Consider the following 20389-nt stretch of genomic DNA (forward strand, 5'->3'; position numbering starts at 1 on the left):
AAAAAACCCTTCACCCTAACCCCAAGAAATTAAAGCCACCCAAATCAGGAGAAGTAAAAGGACACTGCACTTTTAAAAGTCCTCTCACTAAATTAAGATATGGGCAGATTGGCAAACCCCCCCACCCCAGGCCCCCTCCCCAAGCAGAAACCCCAAATAAGCTACCCCACCACCACCCAAATCTGGATAAGTAAAGGGACTCTAAGTCTTTTAAAAAAGTCCTTTTACCAACAATAAATAAAAACAAGAACCCAAAAAGTGTTTTACCTTGTCTTCCAGGGAAGTCTGAGTGAGAGAGCTGCAGCAGCTTAAGCAATCTCTTACACACAGCATGGAGGAGTCAGCCAGGAAGTGAAGACTCCTTAGAAAGCCCTTCAAAGCATGCATTTCCAATGTATTTTACAAATGCATGCTTTGGATTGGCTGTTGGGGGCTCCTCTTCCCCCTCCCCCCTCCCTGATCCCAGGGATGTTAAGGCAGAGGCGGGAAGGTGCCAAAGGAGCTCCTTTGAAGCTCCAGAAGCTAATTGCCGCCTTTTGTTTTGAATTGACAGCTGTTTGCTTATGAATAGCTATTCGTAACTACACAACGAGCCTATTCGGCTGCCGTGTAATGGGCGCTTATGGAAGTCGGCTGCAGGCTATTCCGTATGCGGCCGAATCAACACTGGTTCGGCTGTAAATATGGCTCGGCCGAGCCGAATGCACATCCCTAATCCCTGGCCCCCTGGCGACTCACTCGATGACATGGTTGAGCTATGGCAAAATCGGCTCACCATGGCCATTGATGAGATCGCTCCTTGGCGTCATCTGCTCCCCCATGAAAAGATGGCACCGTGGTATAATATGGATTTGCGATCGATGAAACGGGGGCTCAGACGACTAGAAACGAAGAAACCAGAGCATCTTATAGAGAGTATATGAGATCCTATGAGATGGCGGTCAAGGCCACAAAGAAAACTTACTTTGTGGCCAAAACTGCATCCGTGAATTCATGCCCAGCACAATTATTTAGTTTCATTCGGACTCTTACAACTCTGCCACAAGGCAGACCAAACTATAGGGAATTGGAAATAGGCTGTGAGGCTTTTGCAACATTTTTCATGGATAAAGTCTCGTTGCTCCGCCGTGGCCTCCCTGCTACAATTGAAACAGTAAGTGAACTTGAGGCTCCGTGCCTGTTTTCAGGGTCGGTTTTAGACAGTTTTGCAACACTCAGCTTGGAGGAAGTTGACAGAATCCTCGCAACTGTACGCCCAACAACATGCAATTTGGACCCTTGCCCATCCTGGCTGATTAAAGCTTGCTGGATGGAGCTTCAATATCCTGTATGGGATATCGTAAATAGGTCCCTCTTGGATGGGCTTTTTCCAACACCTCTTAAAGAGGCGATAGTCCATCCCCTCTTGAAAAAATCAACATTAGACCCGGCCGAATTGGCACATTATCAGCTGGTCTCAAATTTATCCTTTTGGGGTAAAATTATCGAGAGGGCAGTAGTGTTACAGTTGCAGAGCTTCCTGGAGGATGCTTCCATCCTAGACCCACACCAGTCCAGCTTTCGCCCAGCTTATGGGATGGAGACTGTGCTGGTCGCCTTAGTAGATGCTCTCCAGCGACAACTGAATCAAGGTGGGTCAGCAGTGCTGCTGTTGTTGGACCTGTCGGCAGCGTTCGACATGGTCAACCATCAGTTGCTGGTTCACCGCCTCGCCGATGTGGGGATTTAGGGGTTAGCCTTACAATGGCTTTCCCCCTTTCTCTGTGATTGGGGACAAAGGGTGGCGATCGGGGGGCAATCGTCCCAGAGGCATCCGCTTAATTGTGGGGTGCTTCAGGGGGCGGTGCTTTCCCTGATGTTGTTTAATATCTACATGAGCCCCCTTGCCCAGATTGTCAGGAGATTCGGGCTGTGTTGCCATCAGTATGCAGATGACATTCAGCTTTATCTGCTGATGGCTGGCTGGCCTGCCTCCGCCCCAGAAAAACTGGCTCCGTCGCTACAAGCTGTGGCGGGGTGGCTCAGGCTGAGTCATCTGAAGCTGAACCCAACGAAAACAGAAGTCCTTTGTCTGAGTTGTGGTTGCGTGGGAAGGGAAATCTCTTTACCAGCCTTTGATGGGGCGCCACTGATATTGGCGCCTAAAGTCAAGAGCTCGTGGGTGCTACTGGAGCCCACATTGGCTATGGAGGCCCAGACAGCAGCCAGTGCGAGAGTCGCCTTTTTCCATCTTAGACGGGCATGATAGCTGACACCCTTCCTAGAGCACAGCGACTTAGCAACAGTGATTCATGCTACGGTCACCTCGAGACTAGACTACTGTAATGCCCTCTACATGGGGCTGCCCATGTCTCGAATCCAGAAGCTGCAGCTGGTGCAGAATGCTGCAGCCAGGCTGTTACTGGGTCTATTCGGGATCATGTGCAGCCGGGGCTGCGGAGACTGCACTGGCTGCCAATAGTATTCTGGATTCGCTACAAGGTGCTGGTTATTACCTTTAAAGCCCTATATGGCCGAAGTCCTGTCTACCTTAGGGACCGTCCCTTCCCACATATTCCCCAGCGGGTACTGAGATCTGGATCACAAAATCTATTAGAAATCCCCGGGCCGAGGGAGGCGAGATTGAAGGCTACCAGAGAACGAGCCTTCTCTGTTGCTGCCCCCCCCCCCTGGTGGAACCAACTCCCTGATGATGTTAGAACCTTGCAGGACCTTGCCCAATTCCGCAAGTCTTATAAAACAACACTTTTTCGAATGGCCTTCAACTAAAGTACAGAGCTGCTTAACATCATGGTATGGAACTTAGCACCAAAACTGTTTCTAAAATCTGTTCAATATTTAAAGTGTAATTGTTAATTTTAATTGATCTTACTGTAATTGTTTTTATTGCTTTATGGTTTTATTGCGGATATTTAATGATGTTGTTAGCCGCCCTGAGCCTGCTTCAGTAGGGAGGGTGGGATATAAATGCGAAAAATAAATAAATAATAACAAGTGGTGATTCACAAGAAACTCATGGGGCTTCCCCCCCCCCTTTGTTTCCTCCCCTCTTCTACTTTCTGTCTCTCACTCTCCATTCTGTCACCCTCATCTCTTACTCTCTCCCCAATGCCTGCCACACTCTCTGCACCTACACCATAATTCTTTCTGCCACTTACTTCATCACTTTCTGCCCCCTACTTTCTCTGGCCGCCCCCCCCCCGGCTCTTTTTCACAAAGCCACTCTCAGGGGCTTGCCCAAGTGACCGAGCAGAATCTCCCCTCCTCCAGATGCTCTGCACCTTGCCTGGAGCAACTCCAGGCTCCCCTCTCTCTGCAGCTCACCCAAAGCAGCTCTAGGTGAGCCAGCACTCTTCCCTTCTCCCCACACTGTTCTCTGCGGCTTGCCTGGAGCAGCTCCAGATAAGCCAGCAAACTCTCCCCACCCCCCGCAGCCAGCAGTCTCCCTTCTCCTTTTGGTAGTTCACCTGGTGCAGCTACAGACAGGGGTCACTAGGACTGTTAAAGGTAAGTGCCTTCTGTGTGTGCACAGACACTTTTTTATTAAAGGGAGAGTTTAAACCCCTCCCCAATGTGTTTTTTTTCTTTTTGGTCAGGTTTTTGTGCAAACCTAGGGGTTCCCCCAAATTTGCTGAAACATCTGTTTAGGGCAACTGTGTTCCTATCTGTGGATTTAGATATTTGCAGATGGAGGGTCACGTGGAAATTAGAAGACTGCAGATTTATACCCCTCCCTTCTCTCTGAATCAGAGACTCAGAGCGGCTCACAATCTCCTGTATCTTCTCTCTTCACAACAGACACCCTGTGAGGTGGGTGGGGCTGAGAGGGCTCTCACAGCAGCTGCTCTTTCAAGGACAACCTCTCCCAGAGCTATGGCTGACCCAAGGCCATTCCAGCAGCTGCAAGTGGAGAAGCGGGGAATCAAACCCAGTTCTCCCAGATAGGAGTCCGTGCACAACCACTACACCAAACTGGCTCCCATATAGATATGAAGACTTTGTGCAGTCCTTTCATCTTTATCCCCTAAGGAAACTAGGCCTGTCTGATGAAACGAATACACATTTTCCCTCTTTAGGCTCATGTCCATCTTCTTTTCCTGGCTGTAGTGCTTTCCCCTTTTCAAATATTAGATTGAAAGATCCTCAGGACAGGAACCTGCCTTTTTGTTCTATAAAGGGCTCTGTGCATTGTGCCAACAAATGTCATGTTACACTTTCTATATGCTATTACATAATAACTGATGTTATATAGAAAGCAGTCTATTGCAGCCATTGACTGTCCAGTTCCACTTCAGGGCATGTATTGCTGTAATGTTGAACATGGCTAAGCACCCTGTAGCAGCTAACAAATGGGCCAACCTTGTATGCTTGATGAAGAGTCCATAGTCCAGACCAGCTTCAAGAATAATTCTGTGCACAGCAGCTTACAGTGATTGAGCTGTGATGTTACATGTGGAGTAAACAGCCTAAAGGTGGGGCCTAGAATTTTCCTGGAATTGTAACTGATATCTAGACAACCGCTTTTTAGGACAGAACTTTCCGAGCCTGCAGGCACTGCTGGAATTCTGATACAAGGTACTAAGTGCTACTATAAAATGGCTGCCACAGGAGGCAGAGCTAATGACCAAATGTCAGGGAGTGATATTATGTACAAACCTAGCAACAACTCCTCAACGTTTAATGCAGAAGCACTGTTTAACATGATTCCTTTTAAAATGCATACACACAGCTTACCTTCAGTCTTGCAGTGAAGATCCCCGTGTACTATGGTGGATGCTGAAGCAATGTTTTTAAAAATCTGCACAGGCAAGTAGATCTCCAATGACCAATCAGAAGCCCTGATGGGCAAAGGCCCTACCCACTTCCTAAAAACATTTGGTAGACACCAGGAAAGATGTCATAGGCTCTATAGTACCCAAGGCATGATGCTTGGGACTCTCGCTCTAGTCTGTGGCATCATATTCCCCCAGAATTTCCTCCCCAAACTCCATCCTCCCCAGGCACTACCCCCAAATCTCCAAGAACCTCCCAAGCCAGAGTTGCCAGTACTTGTTTCAAAGACATGCTCTCAACAGCCAAATCCATTTTTCCAATAAAGACGGCAGATGACGGGTCAGACAACTGGTTCTCTACATGAATTCAGATGCTATATACTAAGATTATGAATGACCAGCATGTAATTTTGGCTTGTCTGAAACAACTCTGTTTAATTTCAATAACTTTGTCCCTTTGGAGCAGTATATTGGATTAGGCAGCAAGACTGGTTCAATACGACTCCATTGCACTGTGGTGAATTACCACTACTAAGAAATCTACTTTTAATTGGGCAGCTTTACATTAAGATATTCACTGACGATACTGTGTTCTGAATACTAAGTCGGTGTCTGGCAGTGATGAAATTATATAAAAATAAGCACCTGTGCTTTCCTTCATTTCCTCCTTGCATAAACATCCATTGTCAACAACCCCAGAAGAGGTTGCCTGGCAACTGAATCAAATGAGAGCCCAGAGCTTCTTGTTTTCTTACTTTTACCAACAGTTTTTTCTAGCACACAATCAAACTCAACTATACAAAAATAGAAACCAGTCTCAAAGATGCCCACAAAGTAAAACATGATAAAACATAAAACAGCATTCTATTGCTAAACCACCATTTCTGACTACTACTGAACAATGATGACAGTTTTGGGGGGGCAATCATCAATTACCCTCTAGTCACATTTATTTTCTAGTGTCCAGTGCCATATACTAGGATACTGATGAGAACTGGAGGGGGAAAATTAAAAATGTTGTCTTACATCATCTGACATTGTTCCCCTCATGCTTCTCTTTGGTCACTGACCTCCACCACAGGTGTTTACTTCCTCTGCTCCTAGTACTTCCCACATATGCCAGGGCTTATTTTGTAGCAGGAACTCCTTTGCATGTTAGGCCACACAATCCTGATGTAGCCAATCCTCCAAGAGCTTACAGGACTCTTCTCACAGGGCCTACTGTAAGCTCCAGAAGGATTGGCTACATCAGGGGTGTGTGGCCTAATATACAAAGGAGTTTCTGCTACAAAAAAAGCCCTAACAAAGATAAAACTCTCCGTGTTAAAATACAATTCTGACTGTGTAATTAGTAATAGTATCAAAATACAAAAAGAGTATCATCAATACAAAACATATCAGTCCTTATATGGCACAAAGCCACTATATTATATTCCAGTGCTATATTGGAGAAAAGGTCCAATGGAGAACCGGTCCGCTTAACAAGCCGTTTCGGATCTCAAATCCTTCTGGAGGCCAATCTTGTATATTATGTGCAATTTTCTAGGTCCAGTAGTGCCAAAAATTATACAATCATCATCATCCATGTCAATCTAGAATTCCTAGCTTTCTCTAATTTTCATGCATAATAGTGGGAACACCATAGTGGGAATAGTGTGAACTTCTTCACCCAAAGGGTGATTAACATGTGGAATTCACTGCCACAGGAGGTGGTGGCGGCCACAAGTATAGCCACCTTCAAGAGGGGTTTAGATAAAAATATGGAGCACAGGTCCATCAGTGGCTATTAGCCACAGTGTGTGTGTATATATAAATTTTTTTGCCACTGTGTGACACAGAGTGTTGGACTGGATGGGCCATTGGCCTGATCCAACTTGGCTTCTCTTATGTTCTTATGTTCATAGTTAACACATTCCTTGTCAGCAAAACAGGCATCCTACTTCCAGAAGGATTGGCTACATTAGGGGTGTGTGGCCTAATATGCAAAGGGGTGTGTGGCCTAATATGCAAAAAAGCCTTGGCAAGACCCATCTTTTCAAGGATACCTTGATATAGAAGTGCTAGAAGCAGAGGAAGTGAGCACCTGCTGCCCAGTAAAGTATCCAAGTCATCAGAATTAACATTCACTTATAACTACTATAACTCAGAGAAAAAATGATAGCTATTTAAAAGACTGTTGCCCCAGCTACTGAATTAGAATTTCTTAGAAACAATATCTTTACAGATTATCTATAGGAAAACACAAATGAAGAGACAGACACTTTAAACCAGAAGTAAAATATTTAATTTTCATTTTTTCCCTAAAGTAATTTTTTTTAAAAACCGACAAAATGTATAAAGCAGTTAAGGGTCTTCCTCCTACCCTCCAGAGTACTGATGTTCTGACTCACTGAATCAACTTTAGTTGTATTTGTGTTTCAGGTTTTGCAGAAACTTAAGATTCATGACCAATTTCAAAACATGCAGAACCAATGCAAAAAAGGTTGGATTCCATGCTGAAGGCATGAATTGGTGCAGAAGAAAATGCAAAAAGCAAACCTATCAGTTTGAAGCAATTATTGCTAAGCATATGGTGTGCTATTTCTTTCACTACTGTAATCTGTCTCTGCCATTCAGACTATTCTCTGAAGAAGGCTCCATACCAAGATGTGAACTAGGAGCACCCGAGAGCCTAACCCAACAACAACAGAACAATGAGACTCTGCCCAAGGAGGGTGTTTAGGACAAGTTCTTTTCCACTCCCATATTACAGTTCCAAGGCAATCTGCCACTCAGTGCAGGGATTCATTTGAATTAAAGTACCTCTGAGTTGCTATATCTTTACTTCACATAGCAAACCAGTATATATACTTTCTCATCTATCCCACCCCCAAAAAATACTCAGTTATGTTCAAAGTTTAGTTCTGTTGCATTAATGATTATACATGCACGCATTTCTTTTTTCCTTTTCCTTTCTAAAGTGCTACTCTTTTCTGAATGAGTAGGGATCAACTAGATATGCTGTCAATAAAAAAAAATTTCACCTCACTTTTTACCCCACCTTTCTCTCCAAGTGCTGGCAGCTTTCTCCTTTCCTTCATTTTATCCCCATAACAACCCTGTGCTGTAGGCTAAGCTCAGAGTTTGTGACTTGGCCAAGGTCACCCAATGGAGATCTCTCACAACTCAGTGGGACCAACCTGGACTTCATATCCTCAACTGCTAAGACAAAAGGAAAAGACACATCACCTGTTTTTGAAGGACCCATTTATCTGCAAGTGCCCTTAAGGAATGCCTATTTGATGCATCTCATGTCCCCTGCACTCAACTCAGCCGGAGGCCTTCATGTTACATGCATCTCAGCTGCCATTCCTTGCCTTCTGCCAAAATTAATCTGGAACCAAAACCATCTAGGTTCTGTTATGGCAATTGTTGCTGATTTCTTGTTAAAAGCACAGGGTTCTAGGTATCTTGATCATGGTCTGTTGTTCAAATTCTCATGTTTAAAGATTTAACTGGAGTAAAGGGAGAAGAAAAACAGAGAACTATTCTTTCTTCTTGTCTGCACAGCTTATTTTTTTAAAAAAACTCTCGGATATGCCCTTCAGGCCTGCGCAGAGGAATTTTTTAGGTGAAGCGCAGTGTGCGCGGTACTGGCTCCACCCTTTCACCTGGGGGTCATCTGCCATGGCCCAGTAAGCCGGGACGCCGGCAGCGAGTCCTCCAGGTGGTTTATTTTTATGCGTAGGGAAAACAATCTAGGCCAAACATGGAAGTCTGATGATGCAGCATGAAGACTCTAGCCAAGTAGTGATGGCCATCACTCATGTTTATCAGATTTCACAGGGGGGCCTCCTCATCACTTCCCCTGACTATCCCAAGCTGCCCTTGGGCAGGGAAAATGTGAGAGACACGTGTTAAGCTGACTATTGTCATGGCAGCCTCCCATAATATCCAGCCACTAAACAGCTAAATGCTAAAAAGCTTTCTGAAATCCTGCCCCCAAACAAGTCAAACAGTTGGTCCAAGCTTTTGGCTGATAAAACAACTGCTTAGTACTTCTCTCTCCAAAAGTAAAATGAGAAAGAATCCATGTTTCACCTGCAAATAAAGGGAAACAGAATTGAGTATGTTTCCACAGCAGTGAGAAAGGCTGTGCTTGATCCACTTAAAAACTACTAAAAAAGAGAATACCAGATAGTGCAAAAGAAAGCTCCTCATATTATGATGTGTGCTACAAACAGAGGCACAGTGGCTAGGTAAGAAACCTAGAAGAGTCAGAATATCAACAACTAGTCCATTTTGGCCCATTAATCTGAACTGGAAGTGCGGTAAAAGAGCAAAAAAGGTGCCTCATTCAGCACAGTGACATCATAAACCATTGGCTAGTTAAGTGTCCTCCGCTGGTTTGCCACCTTTCCTTAATTTGTATTAGGCGCCAGGTCTTTTTCTCTAATAGACTCTTACTTAACCCATTACACACCCCAGGGCATTTAATTCATAGAACCAACAGGAATGATATTGAGATTCAAGACTCACACACTCAAGATCAGGACTGTCTTCACAGACTGCTAGGAGCGAGGGAGCCAGCTTTAAGATCTCTTTGCCAGCAATAGCTTCCAGAACAAACCTGGATTATCACTTAAGCATGCACACCTTGTATCTTGGGGCTGTGGCTAGTGCAGAGAAATGACACCCTTACATGCAAGCTAGTACAACAAAAGCCACATATTCTGCTTTGCAGAGCAGTACACCTAGAATAAACCAGGCTCACAGGTCTATGAACTTCAATACTGGGCTGTAAAAAGTCTTTCTAAATGTATCTTTCTAACCCTTTCAGGGCAGCAATCTTATGGTGAATTTTATTGTTAACAACACGCTGGGACTGAGGAAAGGGATTTCTACACTGAGGAACTCTGTAACAAAATAATGGCCCTGGAAAGCTAAATGCATCCACAAGTTTCCACTGTTGCTTCACTTCTTCCTCCCCAAGTTAACAAATGGCCAGCCATTTGCATTAAGAGTCTTCTGTGGTTTCTTAGAGTACACTGCACACTCCCAGAAGAGACTATTAGACCAATTTTCACAACAAACTTTCCCCTCCCCTCCCCAGTCACATTTTGGGGTAACAGTGAAAGTTAAGCAAAATCTAAGAAGCAGTACAGAGACACCAAAGGTCAGTGTTCAATCACATATGACCTGAGAAGTTAGTAATGCACAAGCAATGGGAGCAAGAAGAAAAATAAGCCAAATTCTCTCTCCAGAAGCCTGCATGGATGAGCACAAGCAAAGCCCAGTAAGGTTACATCTGGTGAGTGATTCTCACAATTTTTGACAAATTGCAGTGTCAACCACAAAGGTGTTTTCAAAATGGCGAATGTGATGACAGCTCTCTGCTGCACGTCGATGGATATCTGGAAAATGGGACAAGAAAGAAAAGCGCAGTTAACTTTGTTGTCACATGAAATGTTTTGAAAGAAGAAATATGGCCAATTCAGACATCTGGAAACAAAAGTATGAAAATGTCCCAGATGCATCAAACAATACAATACAAACAGCTTATTGTCTATTGCATTTTATAAAAACACAAATCTCAAAACCTGTTCTCCAACCAAAACAATCTACATTAGCAAAAGGAGGTTACAGCACATGGAAGTACTGTCCTAATCAGGGATGAGCACAAACCTCATCATGAACCTAAATTCATCATGAAACCCCCCCAGTTAATGAGCCGAGTGTTATGCGATTGTGTCTACAATGAACTTCCCATGAACTTCCATGTTTTTCAAGGAGGTGTGTGTTGGCAATCTCTGCAGCAGACACAGTGGTGCCAATCCATTACTTGTCAGATGGGGGTGGTGGTGGTATGGGTTTCTGCAGCCCTGGAAAGACCAGCAATGGCTTCTGAAGCTTAACAGGCAATGCTGGCTCCCAACAACAGTGCTCCTGTTCTGCTCCATGGGAACAGAATGGATATATGCCCCCAGTTCACATGCAGCTGCTTTTACTTTGCAGTTAGGCAGAAAGGAAAGAGGTTGGGGTGTTTAGTGCTTATTCAGAGCCCCAAGGCACCTGTTCGTCTGCTCAAGCTGAGCAGAAGGGCTCAGCCATTGGTTTCCTTGGCTGAGGATCCACACTCCCCCTCAGTGGTATTTTTGAATCATCAACTTCCTCTCCCCCTTTGCCCTTTGGACCCCTGGATCCTTGACTCCCGTGTCTCTAGGCTCCCCCTCTGGCTTAGCATCATCAGCTGTCCTTGCTGTGCCTGCCCCTCATCTTGGTTTTGGCAGTTTGAAACAGTCCCTCATGTTTTGCTCCATTGTTTGTTATATTCACAGCTTTGTAACTCACTTCTGCGTCCTGTTTTGGAGAAATTAGGAGGCTGTTCGGATGCCTTGAAAGTCTGTAGGCTCCTGAGCACTTTCTCCCCGAAAGACACTGAAATAGTAGCTAAGTTCATTTTTCTGGCCACCATGGTATGCCAAAGTTTTTTGTAGCCATAGTTTTAATTGGTAACCATGTTTCTAAATTTTAACTGTACCTTTTGTATTTTATGGCTAATTTTTATTCTGTATAATTTGGTAATCCTTTTACTCTGTATAATTGATTTCTTTTATGGCAATAAAGGCGGCTGCTGCTGCTGATGGTTTTGGCAGGTAGAGGAGAGTCACCTGTGACTCACTGCAAGTTTGGCATCTCTAGCCTGTTCAACTGCATCATGAACCTCACAAAATGAATTGGTTTGGGAAATGGGAAGGTTTGTGGTTCATGAGACCCCACGAACTGGGATGAACCTCCATTTTCCCAGTTCTGCCCATCCCAGTCCTAATAACAATAAATGATGTTAATCATGCAATCTAAAAAAGCCTTTAAAACATTAAGCAATTTAATAATAAAAAGTTAAATGAATTTTAACACTGATTGTGGAAGTTGATGATGATGTGTCAGACCTGCATTGGTACTGATTTGCAATGGGCAATTATTCTTGTCTCCTACTGTGGAAGGTTCTCATCCCTCACCCACCATTTCCTATCACTGGCTCAGAAGATTTTTTATTCATCTAAAAGTGCAGATGAAAATGTCTGGCAAATTATTGCCTTCAGTTAGCACTGATGGCTGTTTGCCAACTATTTCTGTCCTTAATTTTCAGTGAACAAGGATCCTTTTGAGCCATCCAGTGGGAAATAATGGGCATCGGATGGGAGCTGCAGGGGGGGGGGGAATTGCTCTCTAAAAATCTGCATGAGTCAAAAACTGCAGTGCACTAAAGCTTAAAAGTGATGATAGAGACTACATCAAACTGCAGTCAGCTTTTTATTCTTCCTTACTTGATCTTCTCAAACTTTTTTGCTGATTCAGCATTAATTGTTTTGCTGTCTGTGTAATAAACAGCTGCAGAGTTTTGACAATACATACCAATTCTTTCATTTGCTAGCAAAATCTTTATATAATGCCAGGGTTCCAAGCGCAGTACAGAGGTTAACAGCAGATGAAATATTCAACCTGGTCAGAACCGAGTAAGCAAATTTTCTGAACTTTTTTTAAAAATCTCAGCATTAGTTAAAAGGACTTGATGACAACTCACTATCTTACAAAAAAACCCCAGTAAAAAAACAGAACAAAACTTTGCAGTGGTGACTCAAGAATGAAATTTCTACAAGCCTACTGTCAAGTCCAGAAAGCATATTTACTGCAACATCTGCCATTGATCATCCATGTCAGAAACATGCAGGGCAACTATTACAGCAGTAAAGTGCAATTCACTGGGAGTTCCTCATATACAAAGCCTACCACATTGAATGGGAACTATGCAAAAGCAAAGAATTCCCATTCAATTTAAAGAGTTAAAAAAAAAAACTTCCTGATGGACTATGCTCAGTTGGCAGGGTTCTACTCTGTGACAAACATCATGCTTGGCAAAATGTGTCCTTACGTCGCCTTGAAGTTCGACGCTTCAGTCTATATGTCTCTTTGCCACGGCACAGATGATAAATAAAGGAGCCAAGCTGGTCGATGTCAGTGACGTGCTCCGTGACTATCATCTCCTCTTGGATTATGTAGGTTTGCGGCAAATACACCCCTTTCTGAAATCACAGAATTAAACACACAGAATCCTGAAAATTTCCAGTTCAGCAAAATAAATTGATGCCACTGCAACGTCAGAAAAACAAAACATTTCCCCTTCCTTAGAGTGCCATATGGCCAGGGATTTCACTCTTCTGAAATAATTTACTAGAGTCCCAAAATGTGAACCAAAGAACAGCCAGTTACCCAATTACTTTGCAAAACCAGGATACCTGAATTTAGAGGTAATGATTGTTGGGCAATTTTTTCAATGCAAGCTAACAGGGGGAAACTCCTCTCAAATGGGCATACCTGATCTTTTTAAATGAAAAGGACAAAAATGGTTAGACCCAGTGTGGCCCTCCCTTCTACTGTTCTTTCCTGACCCATCACAGCCAGTGCGGCTGCCATTCTGTCTACTCAGCCCAAATTTAGCTTGTAAGTTTTTTGAGGCAAGGGCCCATCTTCTATTTTTGTTACTCTATGCAGGCTGCATGGCTTATGAGATACCAGCTGAGATCAAGGGGGCTTTGAGAAACTCCCAGATACAATCCCATATTGAAGACAGTTGAAGACAGATATAGTAGGGGTGGGAATCAATGCCTCTGAGTTAGCAGTGAATGGATACCTCCTCTCCTAAGAGCTTCAGAGCCTTGGTTTAGGTTTGCTCTCTTACTGTAGGAGTAACAGCTTTTCTCATCTCAAGTGCTTCTTACTAACATCATTTGGGTTGCACAGGTAGCTTGCTTCAAGCCTCTTAAACTCAAGGGATTTAATGACAGCTTTTATGCAGAGCTGTATTTTACATTCAGCTCACAATACACAATAACCTTATGCACATTATCCTCTGTCATGATGAAAAATTAGAGTGAATAGGCTGGAAAGGTTCACTGATAGTGCTATGTCAGATCTTCACTCCACAGACTCAAGCTAACAGGCCACATAAGCAACCACCAGCTCTGCCACATGGTCACTTGATTACTAGACATTCTCCTCCCTCTCCCTGTACCAACTTGACCTATCTAATGAAGGCCATAAGCAGCAAGATCCAACTGGGATCCCAGCAGAACAATACAAACTGAACACATCCTCCTCACCTGGCTCAACAGTTACCTTCTGAGATATTAGAAAACTCAAAGGGAACAAGGTATTAACACATTTGCTATGCTGTTGGGTCAGCAAGGCAGGCTGAATCAATATACTCTTGCAGAATATTGCTGTCTCAGTCTATTAGCTGGCTTTGCATATATTAACACGGCAGTTCTATAAAAGTTAAGCTATTGATCCATTTGTGCTGAAGAAGCAGAGAAAGAGAATGACTGTACAATCACAAGCAACATGCATTATGTTAACAGACAGTGGCTGAGGATCTGCATGTATTTTGTCTCTGGTGTACAGGAAAGAGACCAGCACCTTCTTGTTTATTAGTAATTTAAGTACAATTATCTACAGAAGCAACAGAGATTAAAAATCCTTGACTCAGGAGTTTTCGGGAAGGCAGGAATGCTGTATCAGAAGGGAAGGGTATAAATGGTGCCCCCTCCATCCCCTCCCCTGCATTTTAGATCATACATGATTATTCTTCAGGAGCATCTACATTAAAAAATATAAGCGGAAATAAGCACACCAAAAGTTTTTAAAATGCGAGGCTTTTTTTTTGGCAACAAGCACAGATCTCATTCAAGATTTAACTGTAATCACATTTTTGAGCCTTGATGGGAACTTTGCCCCATGCTGTGCTGAAATATCCTCTCCACTCCAAGTAAGACTTAATATGACATCCCCAGAAGGCAAATTACCACTGTTCTCCAGAAAGGTTATTTGTAAGAAATCAAACACTACAGCATTAAAGGCTCTGCAACAAGAAAGGGCAAACATCTCAAGATAGTTAGCATTGAATGATATTCACTGAAAAGCCTTAACAACTAACTGGACACATCCATTACCAGCAACTGAATACTTCAAGAAGGAATTTGCCAGTGGAATGTAACTGATAAGGTTTGTCATGTTAGGGCAACATACAGCTGAGAGTCAGAATACCAGCATAAATATTATCAGTACATGGGATCCTTTTATGCATCAAGGTTGTTTTGTAGCACATAAATACATTAATGGGAAGGAAGAGGAGCAAAATTGGGCACAATTATCAACTAAAAATAGTTTAGTTATTACAGAGACATTTATTCTGTTGCGCATCAATTCACTCAACATGTGATAGCCCGTGTTGCATCAAGTTCAGGCACTATTATAAAAAGACTTGTGACTAGGACTAATCCTAAAGGGTGACAGGCTGGATCAATTCACAAAATGGTGATTCAGCAGAGATGAACCCTGTTGAGGGAGGCGGAGCCAGTTGCAATTATCTGCAGCACATGAGGATACTGGATATATCTGTCTATATAAATCCCTATCTAAATTTCTACAGATCAGGAATGCCAGGATCAAAAACTACAGAAAGAATTGGTTACAATAATTTTTACCAGTGTTGTCCCATTCATCCCACCTTCCGCAGTACCACAACAAGCTAAATCAGTGTGATGAGCTTAGGTCAGAGTGACCCAACTTCAAATCCTCAGTCAGACATTAAATTCACTGCATGGCCTTGAGCAGATCACCGTCCCCCTCAATATAACCTACCCCTGCTATGTGGGTTATTACAAAAATGAAACAGGGAACACAAGAATAACCTCACTAGATCATACCAGTGGTCCATGTAGTCCAGCATACTGTTTCACACAGTGGCCAATCAGTTGCCCTGCAGGGCCACCAAGCAGGGTACAGAGGATAAAACCTTCTCCTCAGGCTTCCTCCTAGTTTATTGCCTTTGAATGCAGAGGTTTTCTTTAGCCACTATGGCTAGTAGCTGCTGACAGACGTATCCTCCATGAATATGTATAACCCCCCTTTAAAGCCTTCTATGTCTGTGGTCCTCATGATATCCACTAGCAGCCAATTCAACAATTTAATTAATCACTGAGTAAAGAAATATTTCCTTTTGTCTGTCATGTCCCAAATCCTGGGGTCTTTCTCCACAGGAAAGGTAATCCAGCCCCTTGATCAGCTTGCTTGCTGCCTTTTTCTGCACTTTTTCCAATTCTGCAATATGAAATATGGCAACCACAACTGCACACAGTATTCCAAATGAAGCTGCACCATACAGGAGTATTATAATATTGGCAGTTTTATTTTCAGTTCCTTTTCTACTTCCCTTTTTTATGGTTGATTCAAAGTCAACATTTTCATCAAGTTTCCGCTGTGATGATAAGTTTTGGTCTCACCCACTTTAGCCCCTATTAGCATTTATTTACAGGGTTTTCCTTTTGTTCCAATGTGTATCCACATACCTAACAGACTGAACTTCATTTGCCACATCGTTGCCCATCCGGTTCAGAGGGATCCTCCTGCAGCTCTTTACAATCTGCCTTCATTTTCACCATCCTGAATAATTTGGTACTGTCTGCAAATTTGGCCACCACACTGCTCACTCCCAGTTCCGGACCATTTATGAATAAATTAAATAGCACTGCCCCCAATATCAATCCTTATGGGACCCTTTCATTTAGCCAACTTTCAACTCTTAAAAGAACCCATCCTCTTACTTCATGACAGCTAAGCTAACTCAGGAGTCTTCAGTGAGGTACCTTGCCAAAAGCCTTTTGGAAGTCCAAGTATATGTCTACCAGATTACCCGCATCCACGTATAAGACACCAACTTCAAAATTTTGGTAAGGCAGGACTTCTCTTGGCAGGAACTATGCTGATTTTTCCTCAGCAGGCCAGGCAGGGAAAGGGGCAAAGTCGTGTTTGCTTTTTCTGGGCTCCATGGATGAAAGTAGAACAAATATGTAACATATCCATAACATTTTTTTTTTAAAAAAAACCCTTAATGAAGGAAAAGAAAAACGGCTGGAAAGACAAAAAAGGATTTTCTACAAAAAGCGTTAAGCAGAAAAAGATGTAAACAAACAGGGAGGCGGAATAAAGAAAAAAAACCCTCTATGAAACAGAAATAAAAGCAGTAAGTAAAACAATAAAGACCTCTTCACATCTACAGTATGTTGTGGTTTTTTGGCCTCTAAGGTAGAGGGTTAAAAAAAATCCCAGAAGGACAATGTCCTTAGAAAATTGGAAACTAGCTTATTCACACAGCAGAATTTCACAGTGATTAAAACATCACTGTGATAAAATTAACTACAACAGTAGCATGGCGCAGCAATCAATAACTTTCTATCAAAACTGAAAGAGATGTTGTATTAACAGGAATCACAGTAATGGCATAGGGCAAACACAGTGTTAGTTTGATAAAAGATTACACAGGAATTAAAAATGACCCCAGTGCTCAGCTTCAATACTGGCACATCTTTATGGAATTGAGGCCAATTATCTTCTGCAAAACATTCCACCAGCATTCAACACCAACAGCTTCGAATTGTGTTAATCATCAGCACTGTCTGTTTCACAGAGCAAATAGCATGTTTCACTTTATCTGCACTTCTGGTTCACTTATTTAGACAAAAGAAATCAACATGAAATCAGATGAAAACACAATCAAAGAATGAAATGTAATGTGCAGCATATCGAAATAGCTTGGTATTGCTGGATTCCAGCTAGAAGAGAGTGGCTAGCATCAAACAAAAAGCAGCAAAAGAAATTAATGAACTTTACCATAATGGGATATTGCAATGTCTAAGGGTTGTCAGAAAGATGGGGCAGTTTTAGGGTGGTTAGGAAATAAGCAGTGGGCACCTGTACAAAGCTGATGAAGAGAGACAGCCATGTACTTGCTACATAACTCCAGAAGCACAGAATAAACTAAACAGGAACTGGGCAACAGATCTGCAGCAGATTCCCACTCCCCATCTTTCTTTGCCATGCATGTACATTTGCGCCCCTCACCCTTTGGGGAAAGGGATCCTTCCTCTGATGGTTAGTCCATACAGAGCCAGTATGACTATTGTACACTGGTTTTTGCCTGATGCATTTTGAAAGCAGAATTTGGGTTCCAAAGCTGGGATCTTAGGTACAAAACTGACAGGCTCCTAGTCTATTGGATGATGTCAAAAGAAGCCTGGTGTATTCCACATTCAGGCCTGCATAGTTTCAGTAAGGTTTCTACATTGTGCACCTTTCAACCATTGGGTTGGACCCAACTATCTTTTCTACAGGTGAAAAGGGAAGGAGTCCTCCTCTTTGGTCAACAAAAAGGGCTAAGCTAAGAATTTGGGGAATGCATGCAAATAAGCTATGTGAGACAAAGGCTATATAGCAGGGGTGGCCAAGCTGTGGCTTGGAAGCCACATGTGGCTCTTCCACACATTTTGTGTGGTTCTCGAAGTCCCCACCACTCTGTCAGCTGGCTTGAAGAAGGCATTTCTCTCTTTAAATCACTTCTCCAAGCCAAGCTAGTTGGTGGTTTGGAAATGCATTTAAAGTTGCTTTCTTTCCACTTCCCTCCCCCATCTATTTGCCTTCCTTCCTTCCATCCATCCCAAGGCTCTCAAACATCTCATGTTTATTCTATGTGGCTCTTACATTAAGCAGGTTTGGCCATCCAGAGCTATATTGTGGAGGGAAACTGGCTGTGACTGAGTAAAAAGGCTGGCTAGATCTAACCCATATATTGGGACCCATGACTTTTTGTTAAGAGAATGAGCCAGGGAAGTCTTTGGACTTGCACTTCCCAACCTTTGTGCATGGCTTGGATGTTACTAAGGACAACTAACCACAATTTAAATGATGCGCAGTTTGGCCACTATAACCATCTATTGTTTGCTACCTTGACTATGAAACAGGATTCCAAAGTTTGTGAGTAATAAAACAAGACCACAGTTTGTCCATCGGGATGTCAACGCAAACTGTGGGTTGTTAGGAATGCCATTTCTGCTCCAGGAAAGGGCACAAGAGCTGACATGCTGTTTAAAAATATTTGAACAGATATAAGAAGCATTTGACCATCTACCTTCACATTAATGAGAAGCTCCCAGAAGCTCTGTGGTGGCATGACGATAGTGGTGTTCAACTCAATGACATAGCATTTATCAAGGGCTATGTCATGATACGCTGTCAGCCCCTGAAACCAAAGCACATAGATTGGACTCAAAACAGACTCATGGACTCAAAGCAGAAAAATGCAGCAAGGGTATATTCAATTTTAGAAAGAAAAAAAAAGGAGAATTTGATTTTGTCATGCCTGGACACTTCAGACATATATTGAGGAGTTACCACTAAGTTACACATTACATTTAAAAAAACATTTTATCTAAAACTGGGTATTAGCGTTTGATTTGTCTGGAAGGCATCTTTCCACTACAATCATCCATGGCACAGAACCAGGAATAGACTGCATGGGAGATTCATTCTCCTGAATCTCTAATACAGGGGTGTCAAACATGTGGTCCGAGGGCTGGATCAGGCCCCCGGAGGGCTCCTATCAGGCCCACAAGGAACTCATTGTTTGCTTCCTTCTCTCTGTCTTGCTTCCTTCTGCATCACAGTTTGCTTTGCCAAGCTTACTCAGTCACACAGGAGCTACAGACCAAAGCCTCTATTTTCTCCATGGCTGACTAGCACATGAAGCAGCTTATGTACAAAAGTTCACAATGTCCAGCCATTTCATGTTTTCTCCTGGGTCTTAGGCTCAAAGCATTGTCCATGAGAGTTCCGCAATGAATGTCAATAAATCAAAAGTAGGTTGGCAACTTACAGGCACACACCTGAACAGCATACTCAAGATTGCTACAGCACAGATATTGTCTCCATATTTTGATGCAATAATTCAAAGCAAGAGGTGTCAGGTATCAGAAACTGTTAAACAAACAAAATATTGCAAGAGCACTAATGTTTTAAGCATATCTAAGCAATGCCTGAAAGAGGCATTGGTCCGCCCTCTCTTGAAAAAACCGTCATCAGACCCGGCCGAATTGGCACACTACCAGCCGGTCTCAAATTTGCCCTTTTTGGGCAAAATTATCGAGAGGGCTGTGGCGGTGCAGTTACAGGAATTTCTGGAGGACGCTTCCATCTTAGACCCATGCCAGTCCGGCTTCCGCCCGGGCCATGGGACGGAAACAGTCCTGGTCGCCCTCATGGATGACCTCCGACGACAACTGGATCGAGGCGGCTCGGCGGTACTGCTGTTGCTAGACCTATCGGCTGCGTTCGATATGGTCGACCATCGGCTGCTGACCCGCCGCCTCACCGACGCAGGAATTTGGGGGCTAGCCTTACAGTGGCTCTCCTCCTTTCTTGACGGTCGGGGACAAAGGGTGGCAATTGGGGGGGAGCTGTCTAAGAGGCACCCACTTCATTGTGGTGTGCCCCAGGGAGCAGTTCTCTCCCCGATGTTGTTTAACATCTTTATGCGCCCCCTTGCCCAGATTGCACGGAGGTATGGGCTGGGTTGTCATCAATACGCAGATGACACCCAGCTCTATCTATTGATGGACGGCCGGGCTGGTGATGTCCCTATAAATTTGGACCGGGCATTACAAGCCGTGGCTGACTGGCTCAGGCTGAGCGGGCTGAAGTTGAATCCGGCGAAGACTGAGGTCCTTTGCGTGGGCCGCGGCGGACCG

At 43.4% G+C, this 20389-nt stretch overlaps 1 protein-coding gene across 1 annotated transcript in view; it reads right to left on the bottom strand.

The window, feature by feature from the left end:
- Nucleotides 1-7033: 7033 nt before the first annotated feature.
- Nucleotides 7034-20389, bottom strand: part of ITM2C (integral membrane protein 2C) — a 34717-nt gene continuing 21361 nt past the window's right edge. The window contains exons 4-6 of the mRNA XM_060242160.1: nt 18775-18885; nt 12685-12835; nt 7034-10165 (exon numbers count right to left, since the gene is read on the bottom strand). Of these exons, the coding sequence (XP_060098143.1) occupies nt 10074-10165; nt 12685-12835; nt 18775-18885 (354 nt within the window). The 3' untranslated portion in view covers nt 7034-10073. The remainder of the gene's footprint in view (nt 10166-12684; nt 12836-18774; nt 18886-20389) is intronic.

Source organism: Heteronotia binoei, chromosome 6 (genome assembly GCF_032191835.1).
Source record: "Heteronotia binoei isolate CCM8104 ecotype False Entrance Well chromosome 6, APGP_CSIRO_Hbin_v1, whole genome shotgun sequence".
Lineage (NCBI taxonomy): Eukaryota > Metazoa > Chordata > Lepidosauria > Squamata > Gekkonidae > Heteronotia > Heteronotia binoei.